Source organism: Meriones unguiculatus, chromosome 4, assembly GCF_030254825.1.
Source record: "Meriones unguiculatus strain TT.TT164.6M chromosome 4, Bangor_MerUng_6.1, whole genome shotgun sequence".
NCBI classification, from domain to species: Eukaryota; Metazoa; Chordata; class Mammalia; order Rodentia; family Muridae; genus Meriones; species Meriones unguiculatus.
Genome location: NC_083352.1, coordinates 81,443,086 through 81,462,941, shown reverse-complemented (window position 1 = coordinate 81,462,941; position 19,856 = coordinate 81,443,086). Strand labels below are relative to the sequence as shown.

Sequence of the window (19,856 nt, the reverse complement as noted above, 5' to 3'; positions counted from 1 at the left end):
TTGTCCCACTCACAGTGCAGAGCAGAGACGAGTGAATGTGTGCTTCCTTAGTGCCCAGCTGGCTTTCTCTACTCTTACACAGTCCGGGATCCAAAACCAGGGGATGATGATGGCCACTTTCAGGCTGGGTCTTCTCATCTCAGGTAACTCAGTCAACAATCAAGGCAACTCTATTGACACAACTGTTGGCCAACTTGATCTAGACAATCCCTTCCCGGGATTGTGAATCTCTTCCCGGGTGCTTCTAGCTTGTGTCAAGTTGACCATTAACACTGACCACAACATCGAGTCACTCCAAAGCTCAGTCTTTCCTCTATGGTCTTGTCTGACCATCTTGTCTCTGGAATCTATGTTGTTGATGGTGCCTTTTCCTTACCATCCCCTCTCTCTACGCGTAGTGAGAGCTCGGCAAATACCAAAACTACTGAGTCCTACATTTCCCTTGGAAACCATATAGATTAAAGATAACTAGTGGATCCTGCACCTCACGTGGGCAGCACAGTAGTCCTGGCCCTGGTGGCAGGGGTGGGGGGTGGGGGCACTGGTTGTGAGTGAGCCCTGAAGGCATGAGAATATGAGAGCTAGTCTCACCCCTTTTCAGCTGCTGCATTGAGTGAGCTAGCCTGGGCAATGCTGGAGAGCTGTCCCTAGTGGCATGGGTGTGGGTGAGCTGGCAAGCTAGCCAACACAGCTAGCACCCAGGCCCAGAGAGAGGGCTTTGAGTTGGCACACCCCAATATCTACCCCATCTATGGACTGCTGGAGCACTCGAAGGGGCCGGACCTACAGATCCAAAGCAAACCCTTTCCCCTCGAAGTTGCTTTTGTCAGGGTGTTTTATCACAGAAACCGAAACAAAAAACAGTCCCCTATCACCATAACAGCCATCACTTCTGCAGCTTATGAAGGCATCTTAGAGGTGATGGGGTTTCACTGAGCCCAATCGTGCATATAAGACTGAAAGGGAAAAGAAATCAGATGCAAACACAGCATGTTCACCTAAACGATGAGGCATAAGCAATCATAACTCCTCACAACACACACATGCACAACACATACACATGCCTGTATGCACACATACATGCACAACACAAGCATACACACATATGAATGCATGCACACATATGCAAACACACACACACACACACACACACACACACACACGGACCACCACCACCAAAGATAAAAACATCAGTAAAGAGTCCATGCTTTTAGCTTATTCCCAAATGTTGGAGCTGTGTCCCATGGAAGGAAAAGGAGAGCCAGAGCCCACTGGTGCTGGGAGCCAGACACAAAGGGGTGCTGTCTGCCCCAGTGTCTCTGCTGGTTTTATGAGATTGTTCCATACCGCATTCTGCTAATAAGAATAAAAAGAGGCATACGCTACCTGTCTCTTCCAGTCTGGCTTGCTTTATCCTGGACAGATTGAATTTCCAGGAGCTCTGTGATGGTTGTAGCTTTGTGTTCATTCTGTTTTATTCCCCCCATGCTCCTTTGAAACGAAGTGAAGCTATTGAATGCTCCCACAGAACCTGTGTGTAATACACAGAGCATACACACAGATACACAAACAAACACACAGATTCGACTTCCACACACCACACTTTTGTCAGTTACGAGCCAGGATCAGGTTATTTTATGGAGTTTTCACCACAGATTGTCAGTGCCTGGGTCCTGACGGTTCCCCTTAGAAGCCAGGTCCAGAAACAGTCTAATTAAAGTCACCACTAATGATGACAAACAGAACAAGGAGATCATTGAATAAAATGGCCTCCCTGGGAAGAGGTATAAAGAGGTCCAATGAACCTGCAAGTCCATCTTCAGGATCGTGACTTGAGGTATAGACTTAAATAGAGAGTAACAGACTTAAATAGAGGTCTGTGTGTAGCGGGGGCCATCCATCCCACCCACCACTCACCCACCCCTCATTTTTTTTTTTTTTAGGTTTCAGTATCTCCTGCATGGTGATCTGATAAGTAGTCAGAGCTGCCTGGTACAGGGCCCCAGCTTTTTCTTCTCCCAGCATGAGACTCCTGGAGAAAGTCGGCCGTTCCAATAATCTGGTAGTCAAAAGGAGAGACACAGTGTTTTTTTAGAATGGCTTCCCTCCTGCCAAGACTGATATGGTATCCAAGAAGGACAACAATGACCTACTGACCTCTGGCCACAGAACCACTCCTCACCAGGGCATACTGGTCTCATTGGTGTTGAGGCCAAAGTTCACAGTGACATCTGGGGCATGAAGAGACTCCACAGGAGTAGTGTGGGGCTCTGCAGCAGACAGGATCATAAATATGAAATGTACCCCCAGATGGTGATGCTATTTGGGGAAGTTCTGGAAGCGTTCGGAAGTGGGACCTAGTTAGAAGATGTAGGTCACTGGGGGCAGGGAATTGGGTCCGGGATCCTCGTGGGTACATTATGGCTGGCCCACTTGTGTTCGTTCTCTGCTTCCTAGTTAGCCAGGAAGTGAAGAGCTCTCCTCTGCCAGACACTCCTGCCACCATGATTTCTTTTTTTTTAATTTTTCCCCCCAAATGCATGGGTCCAAGTGATCGTGGATTGAATCCAGTGAAATGGTGAGCCAAAACAAACTCTTTATCCCCTGAAGTTGTGTCTGTCTTTTGATCATGGTAAAAACTTACTAATAAAAAGGATATACTAGGCACTCTTCTTATTGCTGTGACAAAGTATTGGGTTGAAAAGCAACTTAAGGAAAGAAGGGTTTATTTCTGGCTCACAGTCTGAGGGTTCACAGTCCACCATGGTGGGGAAGGCAAGGCAGCAGGAGTGTGAGGCAGCTGGTCCCATGGCATCCCCAGTCAGGAAGCAGAGAGATGGATGCTGGTGCTCAGCTCGCTTTCTTTCTTTCTTTCTTTCTTTCTTTCTTTCTTTCTTTCTTTCTTTCTTTCTTTCTTTCTTTCTTTCTTTCTTATGCAGTCCAGGACCCCAACCCATGGAATAATGCTACCCACAGTGAACAGTTATTCCTTCAACTAACCTGTTCTAAAAACACCTTCAAGACAAGCCCAGGGATGTCTTTGGAGCCCATCAAGTTGACAATATTAATCATTACAGCAGGGAGGTATTCTGTTTGGTGCTATCAGAAGCCTCAAAGAATGTTCAAAATTAAGTGAGAATGCCGTTATACCTTGGGAAAGAGCAGTCCAGAGAAAGAGATTCAGTGGCCAGATGTCAAGCCAGGACTCCAGCCATGAGCACTGTCATCTTACATCTTCTTCTGTTATACATACTATTCTGTCACCAAGTTTAAAATGCCACTACCAATGCGGAAAAGAGATGACAGATGTCCCATTGTCCTAGTTAGCTTCAACAATCAACTTGAAACAATTTAGAGTCATGCGATTAGGATGTCTCAACAGAAGAACTGCCTAGATCAGATTGTCCTATGGCTATATCTTGATGGTTAGTTGATGTAGGAGGGCTCAGCCCACTGTGGGTGGCACCATTCCTTGGGCAGGGGTCCTGGGTGGTATGAAAAAAAAAAAGGTAGATAAGCATAAGCCATCAAGCAACATTCCTTCATGGCTTCTATGCCAACTTCTTGTTTGAGTTCCTGCCCTGACTTTCCTCGGTGATGGGCTGTTACCTGGAAATGTAGACAAATTAATCCTCTCCTCCCCTAAGTTGCTTTTGATCAAAGTGGTTTATCATGGTAACATATAGAAAACTAGAACACCCTCCTTTCAGATGGGGCAAGTGAGGCCGGGGTCTGGACCAGCTGTCTGGAAATGCTTCAGGAGATCCTGCCCATGCATCCTGCCATCTCCAGAGCCTGATGTCACACTGCATGGGGCTCTGGTGTTCTTCAGTGGTCTCTGCCATGACCAAGCGTTTCCATGATACCTGGGACTAGGTAGGAAAACGTGAGGAACTTGGATAGATTGTGTAGATGGGAAAAGACTAAAAATGCAGACAAAGAATTTGGGTTTGATGAAAACTTATTTTTATTCTATCCATGGAAGGAAAGAAGAGGCCAGAGGGGAGGGTAGATTAATAAGGTATGTAAGAGAACATAGGCTTCCTGTTCTCTCAACGTCTTTAACGATGTTCATGGATCCACAAAAGGGAGTGCTGGTAGGAGCCGAGGGGGTCTCATAGCCAACCCAGCTCATTTTACACGGGAGCAAATTGAGACCTCTGGTTTTGGCTGCTGACATAATTAGCTACTAAGCCTGGCCAGGAGCCTAGAGTCCTTGCTCACAGGCTGGTTTTTCCCTCTGCTGGAACCACATGTGTTTGCAGAAAGCATTCCCCATGATAAGCTAGTACTAATAACTGATAAAGAATTACTGGGGATATATGATTCTTATTTTTTAAGATTTATCTTTAATTATGTATATGCCTGTGTGTCTATGGGTAAGTATGTGTACATGAATACAGGTGCCCTCAGAGGCCGGGAAAAGATGTTGGATGCCCTGAAGCTAGAGTTAGTTATATGTGGTTGGTAGTCATCCAACCTTGGTTCTGGAAGTTGAATTTGGGTCCTCTGCTACAGCAGCAAGCACTCTTAACTGTGGAGTTGTCTTTTCAGCCCCTGTAATTTTTTAAATTTGATTTAATCTTAATTCATTTTTATTTAATGTATATGGTGTTTTGCTTGCATATATATCTGCGCTCCTTTACTCCTGGTGCTCACAGAAGCCAAAGAAAATACTGGACCCCTTGGAACTGGAAATACAAACAGTTGTGTGCTATCATGTGGAGAGTGGGACTTGAACTCGGGTCTTCTGCAGGAACAGCCGGTGCTCTTAACCACTGAGCCATATCTCCCAGCTTCTCAGTCCTATAATTTTTCAAATTTATTGAGACTGATGCATATGCAGCAATTAGGCTGATATCTGTCTGTCTAGTGCCCCTACAATATGTGTGGGGAACAGGAGATAAAAGAAGTCTGTGATGAGACTTAGAGTTCAGAGAAGATATAATTTCTTTCCTTTATTTTCTTCTCTCTGTTTATCTCTCTATCGCTGTCTCTCACTCTCTTTCTCTGTGTGTCATGCATGCTGGTTGTCATGCCTGCACATATGCACAGAGGTCAGAGAACTCTGGTAGGTAGAACTCCTGCTCTATCACTCCGACCTTGTTCTCTTGAGATGGTGTCTCACTGAACTTGCGGCAAGCTAGGCTGGTGGTCAGCAACCATTCTGTTTTTGCCCCATACGGTGCTGGGGCATGAAGGATGTCCTGTGAAAGGGGCAAATGGCTTACTGAATAGTTGGCAGTTGAGAGACAGGTACCACTGCAGCCAGAAAAGATATTTTTCTGGACTCTATGTGTGCTGCCTGGTTTTAACCTTATGTATTAACCTTGTGCTTTAACCTTACACAACCTTTATACCATAGAGTCACTTGGGAAGAGCTTCAGTGAGAAATTACCCAGGTTAAGTTGGCTGGTGAGCATGTCTGTGAGGGATTGTCTTGATCATTAATTGATGCTGGGAGACAAAGCCTGTTGTGAGTGACAGCATCTTATGAGCTCCAGCCTGAGCTATGAAAGACTGAAGAAAGCCAGTTAAGCATAGCTAGTAGACAGGCAGCATGGGTGCGTTTGTTTCTCTCTGCTCTTGAGCATGGCTGTGTTCAGCTGCTGGAATCGTGCTGTGACCTCACTGCAGTCACGGACTGTGGCCTGGAGCAATGACCCCAAACGAACCCTTTCCTCCCTTGTGTTGCTTTTGGTCAGGGTTTTTTTGTGACACCAACAGAAATGAAATTAGATGTGGCCTCCAAGGATGGATGTGACTTTGGCGAGGAAGGAGGAAAGAAAGTTGTTTGAAGAAGCAGCTTGGGATGAAAACGTATAATCACTCTCAAAACAGCCCTAGGGATGCCAAGTCCTAATCCCCTGGAATTACAAATGCTCCACTGGAAAGAATTCCTTAGTGCGATTGAGTTAAAGGTCTTGAAATAGAGATTGCCTTGGATGGATGATCTGGGTGGTCCCCAAATCCAATACAAGCATTCAGATATAGGGAAAGTGGGTTAGTGGGAATATAAATGGTTGCAGCCACTAGGGAAACTGATATGGAAGGTCTTCTACAAATAAAATACAGCAGCCAGGGAGATGGCTCGGTGGTTAAGAATGCATACTGTTCCCCCAGAGGACGTAAGTTTGATTCCCAGTGTCCACATTAGGTAGCCCACGGCTGCCGGTACTTCCAGTTCCGAAAGATAAGATGATCTCCCAGTCCCTGTGGCACCTGCACTCATGCTCACATTTTCTCCCACCCCACATATTCATAATTTACCTTATGGCATAGCAGTATGACTCCTGGGTATTTGCCCAAAGGAATAAAAGTCTAAGTCTCCACACCACAGAGAATCCTGCAGATCTATGATTATTGTTGCTCTAGTCATAAAAGCCTCAAAGGGACCCAGTCTTTATGTACTTCGACAAACTTAAAGGAGATCTAATGTATATACACAATAAGGCATTGTGCTGCCTTAATGGAGAATTGAGTTTTGTATTTGGAGGGAGCTGAAGGCCTTCGCGCTAAATAAAATAAGCCGGACTGAGGAAAAACTCAATGGACTTGGGTGCTCATGCGTGTGCAGCCAGTGCTCTTAACACCAAGCCATCTCTGCATCCTGCATCCTGCATCCTCCCTAATCTGGACCTACTAGAGCGACTCCAAGTTAATGCAGGTCCAGTCTTCTTCAGATACCCAGGATGGACTTCTTCTTTTTAAACTGTGATCTCAAATTCTTCATGCCTCACAAGGATGATGTGATAAAAAATATTCCCTCAATCTAGGACTGCCAGCTTTGGAGGCTCGGGGGGAGGGCATAGCCCAGAGTAAAGAGTGGGAGACCTCCTGCCATGCCAAATGAGCCTTAGTGATAGGAGAGTCAAGTTCCTTCCCGAACCAGGGAGAAACTGATTGAAGTTCTTTTGAACCTTTTTGAGATTCGTATTGAGCTGTGGCTGTTTATAGTCATAAAACAGCTGCAGATTAGAGGACAGAATTGAAACAGTGGGACGCTCACCTCCTGTCCTCTGAGGTTATTAAGCACCGCACATCCCCGGCAGCCGCAGGGGACTCTCACACTTTCTCCTGACCCTGTCATTTCTGCAAAGCTCACAATCTCTCCCTTCACCGAGGCGATTTTCTGCTGGGGTCCCTGCCTGGTTGTGCCTACTATAGTGTGCACAGACACTCAAAGCCATCTGCCTCTTGTTTCTCTCTCTTTCAGTCCTCTCACCCTGCACCTTTCTTTCTTTCCCCCACCCCTTTCTTTTCACATCTTGTTTGATAATTATTTTTCTGTCCACGTGTGTGGGGTGCATACATTCATAGGCCAGAGATTGACCCTGACCTTCTTTCTCAATCATTTCTCCACCTTATCTGTCTGTTTGTCTATTTGTTATTTTGACATGGAGTTGCATGAAGCTCACACTGGCCCCTACCTTGCTGTGTAGCCTAGACTATTCTCATGTCTCTTCTGCCTTCCTTTTGAGGGCTGGATTACAAGCTGGCATTGCCAGGTTTACGCAGTGCTGGGGATAGAACCCTGTGGCTCCATGCATGCCACACCAGCCTTTGCCAGCTGAGCCTCATTGCTACACTCTTTCTGTCCTAAATTGTTTTTTTTTATCATGTGTTTAGTTACAGCGACAAGAAAAGCAGCGAGCCCCTGACTGGTACAGCAAGAAGCTGCCTATTAGTCACCCGTGGCTTGAGTGTAATGAAGCAGCCATGTGACCTGTGGACTGTCTCTGCTTTTTACTTGCAGAAATCCGAGAGGCCTTTCGTGTTCTGGACAGAGATGGGAACGGCTTCATCTCCAAGCAGGAGCTGGGTATGGCCATGCGCTCTTTGGGGTATATGCCGAGCGAGGTGGAGCTGGCCATCATCATGCAGCGCCTGGACATGGATGGTGAGACTGCTTTGTCCTGCCATGCTGCCCCTCCCACCTCACTCATGCTGAGCCCCATCTCACACTACATGTTAGGAACAGAAACTTGAACTTGTCCAACAGGAATGTGTGAGCTCCAGGACCCAGCAGGGATGGTTTTTGGACAGCTGAAGGGATGTATGAAGCCAATTTGGTTGGTAGAACAATGAGACCCCTTTTTTCTTTCTCTCCCATTTTATTTATTTTCCCATTTTGAGGGTTGGAGAGCTCAGTGGTTAAGAACACATGTCCTTCGGCACCTATAACCCCTGCTCAGGGAGGTTCTGACATCTTTGACCTCCACAGATTGATGTGCACACGCACATACACACACACACACACACACACAGAAATTTTTAAATGATATAAATTTTATTTTTCCATTTTAATGCATGTGGTGCACACGTGTGAGCGTATGCATGATTTTGGCACGTGTGTGCACAAGCATGTGGAGACCCAAAGTTGATGTCAATTTATAAAAATTAAATTTAAATTTAAAAATATGACTAGTTTAGCTAGCCACTTGCAGTGGGAATCCCATCTCCACCTTCTGAGTCTGGAATTACAGGCCACAAGACCCACACATGTTCTATGTGGTTCCTGGGGATTCAGACTCTGGTGCTCACACTTGGTGGCAAACACTTAAGCTCTGAGCCACCTCTCTACCTCCCGTTTAAAAAGCACTCGGTATGTGTTTGCATTGTGTGGGTTTGCATATGTAGATATGTGAGCACATTTGAGCATGTGTGTAGAGGTCAGAGGACAATCTCAGGTGTTGTTCTTTGAGCGCCACCCACCTTAATTCCTGAGAAAGGGTCTTTCATTAGGGAGTCAGGATTCACCCACTGGTGACCAATCCCCATTGGATCCTCTTGTCTACACCTCTTCGGTGCTGGAATTACAAGAGTGTACTTCTATGCCTCCAGTTTTAATTTTTTAAAACTTTCATTGTGGCAAGCTACACTCTGGTCCTCATGCTTGCAAGGAAAGTACTTTATTGATCTTTCCTCCCAGTTGCCCAAACACAGCTACACCATATCTTGGATTGGCTCTGACCATAGCCTGCAGGCATCAAATCATGGAAGAAGATTCTCTTTTTTCCAGCAGTTGCTACTGCTTATATAATGTTGAGGTGGGGCCTTGAAAATCTTTTTCAAGTTTCAGGTACTTCCTGAGACTTGTATGTTTTCTTTACTTCCTAGGTCTTAAGAGCCTCCCTCCAGAAAGGAGTATTTCAATTAGAAGGAAATTGCTACAGAACAGCATAGTAAGCCAGATAAAAAGACAGCTATCACAGACAGGCCTGTTGGTACATGTCTGTCATCCAAGCTATTTGGAGAGTGAGGACAGGCAACTGCGGAGTCACTGCCTGCTTTGTGGAATAACAAGTTGTTAAGCTGTGGTGCTTTGAATCGGAAATGTTACCCATGGGCTCATGTATTTTAATACTTAGTCCCCAGTAGGTGGCACTGTTTGGGGAGGTTCTGGAACCTTTAGGCGGTGGAGCCTTGCCGGAAGAAACACATCGCTGGGGGCCAGCTTTGAAAGCTTATAACCTTGCCCCATCTCCAGTTCTCTCTGCTTTGTGTTTTTGCAGTTTAAGGTATGATCAGCTTCCTGCTCCTGTACTATGCCCACCTGCTGCCATATCTTCCCACCACAATGGGCTCTTATCCCTTTGAATCATAAGTCAAAACAAACTCTTTCATAGGTCACTTTTGTTCATGGTGCTTTATCGCACCAAAGACAAGTAACAGATCCGACTTCATGTTCCTTCTTTGAGTTCCTTTTCTGACTTTCCTCAATGAAGGACTGTGACCCGACGGTATAAGAGGAAATAAACCTTTTCCTCCCCTGAACTGCTTTTGGTCCAAGCAGTTTGTTTTTGTTTTTAATCACAGCGACATAAAGGAAGCTAACACAAAGGGGACTGCTTGCTTAGTCTCTGCGCCAGCTGAGTTTTCTCCTGTTCCCCTGCAAGCCATATCAGGGAGGACGGTGACAATGGAGACCATCTGGTGAATGAAGTACAGCTGTGGATGGTGGGTTTTGTTTTTTTTTTTCCTTTGGCTCAGCACAGAGCTGCTCTATCAGGGGCACGCATTGTCTGAGCAGTCTCTGATGGATGGTGACTCACTGTTACTCCGCAGGACAGATGTGCCCAGCTTTCTATTGTAGCAGTAGTTCTGAAGCGCTGGGGCAAAGTGCCTACAGCAAAACCTCTCTTCCATTCGCTCCCGTCATCTCTTCAGAGGGGCACAGAAGGACGGTTTCCTACTTAGAACTTTTGGATTATTGTTTTTCTGGAGACAGGGTCTTTCCTTGTATCCATGGCTGTCCTCAAGGTCATGCTGACCCTTGTGGCTAAGCCTCCTGAATCATGAGAATATAGCTGACATACCAACAAAGCTGCCTTAATTAAAAAAAAAAAAAAAAAAAAACAGTTTGAAAAATACCACTGTTTATAGAGCTAAACTATAAACTTGCTTTTTAGTTTAAAATTTCTTGGGGCTGGAGAGATGGCTCAGCAGTTAGGGTGCTTGCTGTTCTTGCGAAGGACTGAGTTTGGGTCCCAGCACCCTCTGTGGGAAGCTTGTGACAACCTGTATCTCATGTGCACGCGTCCACACACAGAAAGGAGCATGAGGTAGCTGGTCACATTGCATCCACAATCAGGAAGTATAGAGAGTTGAATGCTGCCCTTCAGCTCCCTTACTCCTTTTTATTCAGGTCAGGACAGCAGCCCATGCAATGGTACCACTTACATTTAGGACATGTCTTCCTGCCTCAGTTAACCTAATCTAGAAACTCCCTCTCAGACACATCCAGCAGTGTGTCTCCTAGAGGATGATAACGAGTATTTCTCAACCTGTGGGTCGCGACCCCTTCGGTCGATTTGTGACAATGAACATACATCCTGCATATCAGAAATTTACATTATGGTTCATAGCAGTGGCAAAATCACAGTTCTGAAGTAGCAACAAAAAGTAATTTTGTGGTTGGGGGTCACCACAACATGAAGAACTATATTAGAGGGTCGTCGCAGCTTTGGGAAGGTTGAGAACCACTGCTCCAGATCCTGTGAATGTTGATAACCAAGATTAACCGTCATCCCTGGGGAGCCAATACTGTGTGAGCTGCTTGGTCCTAGCCCATGGAGGCTTTCCATGGTCTTGAAGATCCTGCCTGGCTGCATAATGGCTGTCGCCCATAGGACCATAGGTGGCAACATTCTTCAAGGAGCTCAGGAAGACAGGTTCAGGCACTGCTCCACCTGCTACATAACAGATTCTCAGTGTTGACTAATTTGCTTGCAGTTTATCACAATCATATGAATTCAGCTGACAGAACATTGAAGCAAACATTTAGAGAGTTTCTATCAGTTTATTCAACCGAAGGCAGTTCACCAGGTTATTTCACAGGTAAAAATGCTTTTGATTTGATTTGATGATTTTGAGCTCTGGTCCTTTTGGAACCAGAGTCTTGCTCTGAGTTTCAGGCCACCCTGGAGCTCACTCTGTAGCCCAGGCTGTTCTAGAAGGTGCAATCTTCCGGCATCAGCCTCTCAAATGTGTACCATCAAGCCCGGCCTACACCGGGCTGTAGCACTTTTAAAGGTTTATTTTTATTTATGTAAATATATGGTGTCTGTGCACGTGAGTGCTAATGCCCATGGAGGTCAGAAGAAGAGTCCGGTCCCCCGCAGCTGGAGTTCCAGGTGGTTGTGAACCATAATGTGGGTGCTGGAAACTGAACCTCGGGTCCTCTGCAAGAGCAACAAGTACTCTTAACCACCAAGCCGCCACTCCAGCCCTGTATTTATTTTATTGTCAGGTTAATAGAGTGTCTTTGTTCTCTGACACTTCATACATGCAGACAGTACACCCTGATCATACACACCTCCACTCCTCCCGGAAAGCCCACGCCGCCCTTTCCTTCATGGCCTCTTGTTTTCTCTTCTGCACCGAGTCCAGGGAGGGTTGCCTATGCAATTGTTGGCCCATGTAGTTGGCTTGATCTTGCACAGGTGACTGTATGTATTTGTTTTTTTAAGGCCCGGCTTCCTTAAAAATTAAATTTTTCCCTGAAAAAAAAAAAGGTACTACTAGTTATATAAAAATAATGACTAAACGTGAAAAGAGTAAAGCTAAAAAAAAAAAAAAAAAAAAAAAGCCTAGTTGGCGTGGGAAATGTATGTCAGTAGGCATTTTATTACCAAGGCTGTGACAGGAAGCTTTGGGGCTGCCAAGTTCTGGGGATGGCTGGATTGACTGTTCTCTTAATGAGGCCCTTTGAGCTGGTCTGGTTTTAAGAAATTAAAGTGTAGTTACAGTCTTCCCTCCTTGCTTCTAGACCTGGGTCTCTGCCGTTGGTCCTAGGCTGACTCTAATTAAGTTGTTCTTTGAGCTAGAGCATGTGGAATGGCGGTTTTTTCTTTTTATGGGGGTGATGAATGTGTGTGTGTGTGTGTAAAATAGAAAGGGCTGGGGAAATAGCCACATCATTAATGTACTTGCCTAAAATATAGTGACTTTTGTGTTTGCAGGATAAACACTAATTGATCATGGTTTATTAATTGCTTGTATTGTAGTTAAAATTTGTAACTCTTAAAGGGGCTGGGACGAGAAACCAGTAAGAAACCTGATTATTGTGCAAGTATGAGCGCCTGAGTTCTATCCCTAGAACCCACTAAAAACCAAAAAACTGTAATCCCAGTTCTGGGGACACAGGGACAGGCAGATCCCTAGGATTCATTGGCCAGCCTACATGGATGAGTTCCAGTGAGAGATGCTGTTTCAAGAAAAATAGATAAGATGGAAGGTATTTGAACAACAGCTGAGGTTGCACATACACACGCGCGCGCACACACACACACACATACACGAATGTAAAAGTGAACATTTGGGGTGGGCCTCGTTTTCATAGTCCAAGATGACCACATCTGCTTAGTTCTAGATCCTGGCATCTGAGGGTCAGGAAATGTGGACATGATTAAGAGCAAATCTACACCCCCATACTCTCCATCTCTTTTTGGGGTGCTGGCTGATTTACCCGACAGTGAGGTCATGCCTTCAGCACGAGGCCTCACTGGAACTGACTAGGACAGTCTGTGCATGCCAAATTCCCACATATGGTTTTCATCAGGGGCTCCTAGGCACAGGGTGCCTTGCTGGCGGCCTTCGAACAGTAGCCTCTTTGGATGGGGAGGGGGGAGCTAGTTGGATGTTTTCCACACAGGCTCAGCCAGACAGTCCCAGAGGGTGGAAGGGAGGACCAGCAGGAAGCTCTGGAATTACTCTCCTGGTTGGTAGCCAGTTGGCAGTCGGTGCTGAGACTAACCTGTGAGCGTGTGTGTGTGTGTGTGTGTGTGTGTGTGCGTGTGTGTGCGCTGTACATGTGTGCATGTGTCTTGTATCTTCTAAACTATTACTCAGAGTTAAACAAAAACTCAAAGCTTCCGTTCATTGCCCAGGGCTTTCTTTGGCTTTTTACTGGAAAAGTTCCTTCTTGGACTCAACTGCTCATTTTCACCTTGTGGTGGATTATTTTGATCGTCAACTTGACTGCATTAAGAAATGCCTGGGGCTCCATGGGGAGGTGGCTCAGTCACTAAAGTGCTTGCCTTGCAAGCATGGGACGTTGGTCTGATTCTCAGAAGCCACATTAAAAAGCCGGACATGGTAGCATGCACTTGTAATATGACTCCTGTGGAGGCAGAGATAGGTAGATTCCTAGAGTTCCTTGGTCAATCAGCCTAGTCAGACTGGCAAGTTCCAGGTAAAAGTGAGAGACCCTATTTCAAAATAGACAGACAGAGGGACACACACACACACACACACACACACACACAGAAGAGCTGAATTCTTTCGTAGAAGTGTGTGTAGAATGGCTGCTTTGGAGTCCCCATGAACTCTCCAGTGTCCCCATTTACTTCTCTCAGGTCCGGGGCCTCCCAGTAGCTGCTTCGGCTCCTGCAGGTTTCACTGAAGGATAAAGTCATGGTATTTTCAAGACTTCAGGGATACATTTGATGACTTTCTGCTTTTTCAGTTGGCCATCTGGAGTGAGCCAAACTAGCTTGGAGGAAGCTTTTCTACAATAATAGAGTGAGCAGCCCATGGCTCTTGCACCACCTCACTCATATTTTGTAAGGTAACCCCTTTTCTTCCAAACAGTCCCTTATTCTCCTGTGGCTAGAGAACAAAAATTCACCTTTAAGAAAGAATTTGGGGCATGTGTGTTGTGCATGCATGTGTGTTGGCTTGGATTTTTCACCAAACCTACTTTATTTACTTTCACCTCTCTTCCGCCCCACCCCCCAACCTTAGCTAGATTAGTAGGGAAAAGGGTTGTAGTCCTCTTTTAGCTACTTCCTGCTAATCAGCGTCTATCGGTCGTTAGGGGATTACCAGGATACCAGCAGTCCAGTTCAAAAGCCAACACCAAGCAGCAACACAAAGTTATTGAAAGCCACAGACTCGGTTGGATTGCCCAGAGAAGCTCTCTGGAACGTTTCTGTCTGCCAAGCACGAAGAGCAGAGCAGTGATGTAGATCCAGACAGCGATGTCTCACTCTGCATGGCCTTTATATATGTCCTCTCCTCTAAGTCCACCCATTGATGTTCTCAGCTGGCCAAAGTCATGCTCCTCACATGTGAGAGCTCACGGCAAAACATCACATCACATGACCACACTGAGTCCAGAAACTTCCACTTTACGTGTGTGTGTGTGTGTGTGTGTATGTGTGTGTGTGTGTGTGTGTGTGTGTGTGTGTGTGTGAGTGCCTGTGGCCATCCATGTGGAGGCCAGATCAGGGTCAGGTGTCTTTCTCTATTTCTCTTCACCTCATTGCCTTCATACAGCATCTGTCAGCAGACCGGAAATTCACTGTTTCAGGTAGGCTGGCTGACCAGTGAGCTCTTAGGACTCATCTGTCTTCACCTACCAACACTGGGGTTAAAGCCACATAGCTATGGCTTTTTACATGGGTTCTGGGGACTCAAATTCAGATCCTGATGGTTGCACTCAGTCACACTTACCCACGGAGTCATCTCCCCAGCCCTAGGTTCTCTCTTTGAGCCAAGCGCTGCCTTTGTCTTCTACTTTCCTTATATGTGGTCCCTTTAAGTTCTAAATTCTCTGCCAATTCTCACAACATGCTAGGAGTCTGGGAATTTATTTTGTCTCTTGATATGCTCATAAGTTTTGTTTACTCATGTGTGTTTTTGTTTTAGGTTCAACCACTGCCTGAGGGGTGAATTTCATTCAACTCTGTTCAATTTAAAACAATTTATCTGATGTCCATTATGTGTTAGCTTACTTGTTTTTGTGGTAGGTAAAATCACTTTGGGTCAATTTTGAGGCAAACCACTGAGATCAGGAGGAACAGAACCACAGCTCTGTCACAGGAAGAAGGAGCTGTGACCTGCGAGTTTCAGTTGTCAGGTCCTATTGTGCTCCAATCAGTACCTTGGGTTTTATACGAATGAGTTGATGAGTCTGTGATCTCAGTTCTGTAGTTCCACAGACTAGTCAATCAAATAGAGAATATGTGTTAGTTATCTGTCTTCTTACACTGACAAAATACCTAGTAGAAGCAAGTTAGCGGGGGGAGGGGGGTTTGACTCATGGTTTCAGAGGGTTCCACCCACCACAGTGGTGAATGGTGGTGGGATTTCTTAGTGGGAACATGAGGTAAACATTCTTCACATGGGGGCAGACCAAGAAGCAGCGAAAACAGGCCAGAGCCAGGGACTGATGGAGTATTCAAAGTACAGCGCTGGGCTGCTATTGAATTACAAACTCATCTTCCTTTGCATTTTCCTTCCTTCTTCCTTGCTCCTTCATTGCTTGCTACTTTCTTCCCATCTCTCTTTTCCATCTCTGTTGCTTATTCCTTTCCTTTCCCCCCTTCTACTTCCTTCTTTTCTTCCTTCATTGTTTCCATTATACTTTCTCTCTTATCAGTATCCTAACTCAGAAGGCCAGAGCACCCTGTCTTAGCCTTTCTCTGGGAGTCCAGTGGTCTGACATGCTGGGCTCTGTTTTGTTTTGTTTTGTTCTGTTCAGCTTTTCTTTGGCTATGGATTTCCTTGGTCACTTAATGAGGAATCAAGGGAGAAAGAATCAGATACCGTTAGTCTTTGCCAAGACATCTTGGGAGTCTCTCAGGCCTTGCTTAAGACCTAAACTATGAGTGGACCAACATTTGGGCTCATTGCTTGTCATACACACACTGCAATTTTTTCCCAAGGGATCCAGAGCACATGCGTCCCATTCCCTCTGGTTTTCTTTATTCTTAGAACAGATGCAAAGAAATCCACTTTATGTATAGATCACAAAAAATGAAAGAATGACAGCCTCCCCCCATGAACTCTGAAAACAAAACACTTAACCATGTTTACCAAACACATACTTTCCAAACGCCCCACCCTTCAGCCTTCCAAGTCTCAGAAAAGGCAAAGCAGCTAGAACAACTGTCAAGTGATGAATAAATTCTTTGCTCATTTGCATACATATTCATTAGCTGGAGTTGCCATGGCAACTCTACCTTGCAGAAACAGAGACTTGGGGTTCAGCACAACATCATTTTGGAAAGTGTCTAGAAGCTTTGTACTCCTCCACCAGAGCTTGACAAGTGAGGGATATTTTAGGGGGCAGATGCCTTAAGTTTCCTAATAGTTTGTGACAATCATTAGGTACTGATGGGTTGAGGAAAGTCTTTCACTGGATGAAAGTCCTCAAAGTGGTAGTGGATTTGCTTCCTTGCCTTCGTGTCCCTGCAGTAAGATGACCAGATGCAAACACAGGTGATGCAGGTACTGCCTCTGATTTGGAACTTTCCCTCCAGGAGGGGGTTTGGGGAAACATCCATAGAACCCAGGATGTTCACGAAACTGACAAGGCTCAGGAAGTTAATTAAACAGACTGAGTGCAGGAAGTTATGAGAATGACAGGGTCCCTCCTGTAGCATATAAAACCAGCAGTCAATTGCTGAGAAGGGGGTTTTCAGTGGAGTTGCCTGCAAGTTGTGCAGGGGCCTTCGGGGATGCTCATTTTCTCCTTGGCTCACTTTGCAAGACTTGGGTGGAACTGCTTCTTTAGTCCACCATTGGTGCTGTATTTTGGATAAGTAGATGCTTCCTCATGGCTCTTCATGAAACATTGCACAACAACACTGCATGTGCAGTTTCTCAGGATCACCTGTCTCCTTAGACACACTTCTTTCTGTGTTAGATACACAAATGTATGAATGCACACCCATCCCTACAGACTTCATCAAGATGGTGTTGGGGACATAGAGTTTAAAGAGACACAGGGCAGGAGACTGTAGAGTTATAGACTCAACTAGAGCCATCTTTACTTTCCTACCAAGTTTCTCTTCTTGTTGCTGTGATAAAATACCCCAGCAAAAGCAACTTAAGGGAGAAAGGGCCTATTTTGGTTCTCAGTTCTCGGTTCCAGCCAATCAAGGCAGATAAGTAACATCCAAAGCTTGAGGGAGCTACACACACACACACACACACACACACACACACGCATCTGCTAGTGCAAAGGGGACAGAGAATGGGAGGAAATTTATATGACAACTGCAGAGCTCTAACTTGGGATTATATAGCAAACTTGGAAGTTGATATCTTGTGATCCTTTTGGCCTTAAATGAGAAGGTTTTTTTGGGAGGGGGACTCTAAGTTCTATGTCATAGAATCATAACATGCCAAATGGACTCTCATTCCTGTGTTAATTACTTTTCCAATGACTCTATAAAATACCTGACTGAAACATCTTTAAAAAGGGCAGATTTAATTTCTCTGTGTTTCAGAATGAGCCACGGCTACTTGGCCCATGGTTACTTGGCTCTGTATTTCTAGGTCTGATGTGAGGCAGAGCATCATGGGAAAATATGGCAGAAGTTGTTTACAATGTGGCAGGCAGGAAGCAAAGTGCATACAGGAAGGTTTCCTGTATGATACACTCCTAAGGACCCATTCCTAGTGACTTATATCCTCCATCAAGTCTCTTCTTTTCAAAGAGAACTTTGCTGTCCTAGTTTCAAGTTTTTGCTGTAGGAAAATACCCTGAGAAAAAGCAGCTTAGAGGAGAAGGGGTTTGTTTCGTTTTATAACTCTGTCATTGGGGAGGAAGTTAATGCTTAAGAAGTTAAAAGTAGTTGCACCACATCCACGGTTAGGAGTGGAGAAAAGTGGATGGGCGCATGCTCACGTGCCTGCATGTGCTCAGCTTGATTTTTCTGCTGCGACATTTTAGGACCCTATGCCAGGAAACGAAGTTGTCCACAGCCGGTCAGATCATCTCACCAATTAACTTAAGACAATCTCCCACAGTCCGTCTAATCAAGACAGTTTCTCAGTGAGAGTCTCTTTCTAGGTGACTCTAGGTTATGTCAAGTTGACAATTAAAACAAGCAGGAGACTTCCTAAAGAGCTCTGCAGCTAGTGACTGAGCATTCAACATATGAGTCGGTGAGGGACATTTCCTATTCAAACTGTAGCATTCCTTGGAAAGGAAAAAATAAAACAGAGAAAAGAATCATTGTAAAGAGTTCTGTGGAGGTTCATGAATCTTAAATAACTGTGGAGAGTAGAGATGATAGATCTACTGTTTGGGAGCGTTGTGGAGGACACCAGGGTGAGTGAGTCTCTGGAGCCTATATGTAAACAACTCAACATCGTACCATACAGAGCCTCATGGGCATGAGGTAATTGGATACAATTTATGACCCAGAACGTATTTTATGTTTTCTGCTCAGGACTTCTGAGGTGGCAACATAAAAAATGGACTGTTATGTGAGACTTTGCCTGGGGAAATGCCAACATACCTCCTCCTCATCCCAGACAGGGAACCCATGACATTCTAAAGTTTGCACCAAAGTCCAACAAGGTTAGCCAAAAAGATTTTTCTTGGGTCTGTTAACAGGAGTATGGGTAAAGGGTCACAGTAGAATAATAACTCTAAAACAGCCACTTCTTTGAAAAGCTCACCTTAACACAGAGGACAACTTACAAACCCTCCATCTCCAACCCTTTCTTTACAACGTGCAGTCATCTGGATAGGTCTGGAATAAACCCTTTTCTCCTCTTGTTGCTTTTGGTCATGATGCTTTATTGCAGTATTAGAGAGAAGAATAGAATCCTGCTTCTCTACAGCTGGGCAGAGCCTTGGAGAATCCTATAAGTTTCAGCTTTCCCAGACATATGAAGTTTGTTTGACCTGAGTCTCATGAGCTTCCTGCCCGACTCCTGCAGGGAGCGTTTCAACTCAGAGGAAGATGCCATCCAGCAATGCCCTAGTGTGATTCCCCTTTGGGGGTGGGAACAACCCTTTAACAAGGGTCGCCTAAAATAATTGGAAAACACAGATTTTTTTGTGTTATGATTCATAGCAGCAGCAAAATTACAGTTATGAAGTAGCAATGAACTAATCTTATGATTGGGTCACCCCAACATGAGAAATTGCATTAAAGGGTTGCAGCATTAGGAAGGCTGAGGACTACTGCCTTGCTGTGAGTGTTCTTCCTAGTATGGGAAGGAAAGAGAGGAGAACACGATACCTATTCTGAATCCTTCATGGCATTTCACCATGATCTGTCTTTGGCTTTTGCAAGTGTTGTGATAGTTGTCTGACAAAAATGGTCTTGACAGAGAGGCTGTCTTCCTCAGAATGACAGAATGTTTCCTAAAACATTTAGAACATGGTTACAAAGAATAAGAGGAATCCGGAGAGAAAGTGGTTTGTAGAGGGAAAACAGCATATTATAGGCAAGTGCTGCCTTCTTTCCAGATCCCATTTCCTGACTATGGATGCAATGTGGTCAACCCCCTCACACTTCCTTCGCCATGCCTTCTCCACAGTGATCAACCGTGTCCTTTAAACCATAAGCCTGAACAAGCCTCCCCTCTCTCTTCAGTTGCATTAT

The 19,856-nt window shown here is 45.1% G+C and overlaps 1 protein-coding gene across 5 annotated transcripts in view; it reads left to right on the top strand.

Annotated features, from left to right (window-relative positions):
* The window catches only part of Caln1 (calneuron 1), a 444,621-nt gene that overhangs the window by 226,763 nt on the left and 198,002 nt on the right, over positions 1 to 19,856 (top strand). For all 5 annotated transcript variants that reach the window (XM_060382256.1, XM_060382257.1, XM_021657008.2 and 2 more), the window contains one exon: positions 7,757 to 7,900. In XM_060382256.1, the coding sequence (XP_060238239.1) occupies positions 7,757 to 7,900 (144 nt within the window). The remainder of the gene's footprint in view (positions 1 to 7,756; positions 7,901 to 19,856) is intronic.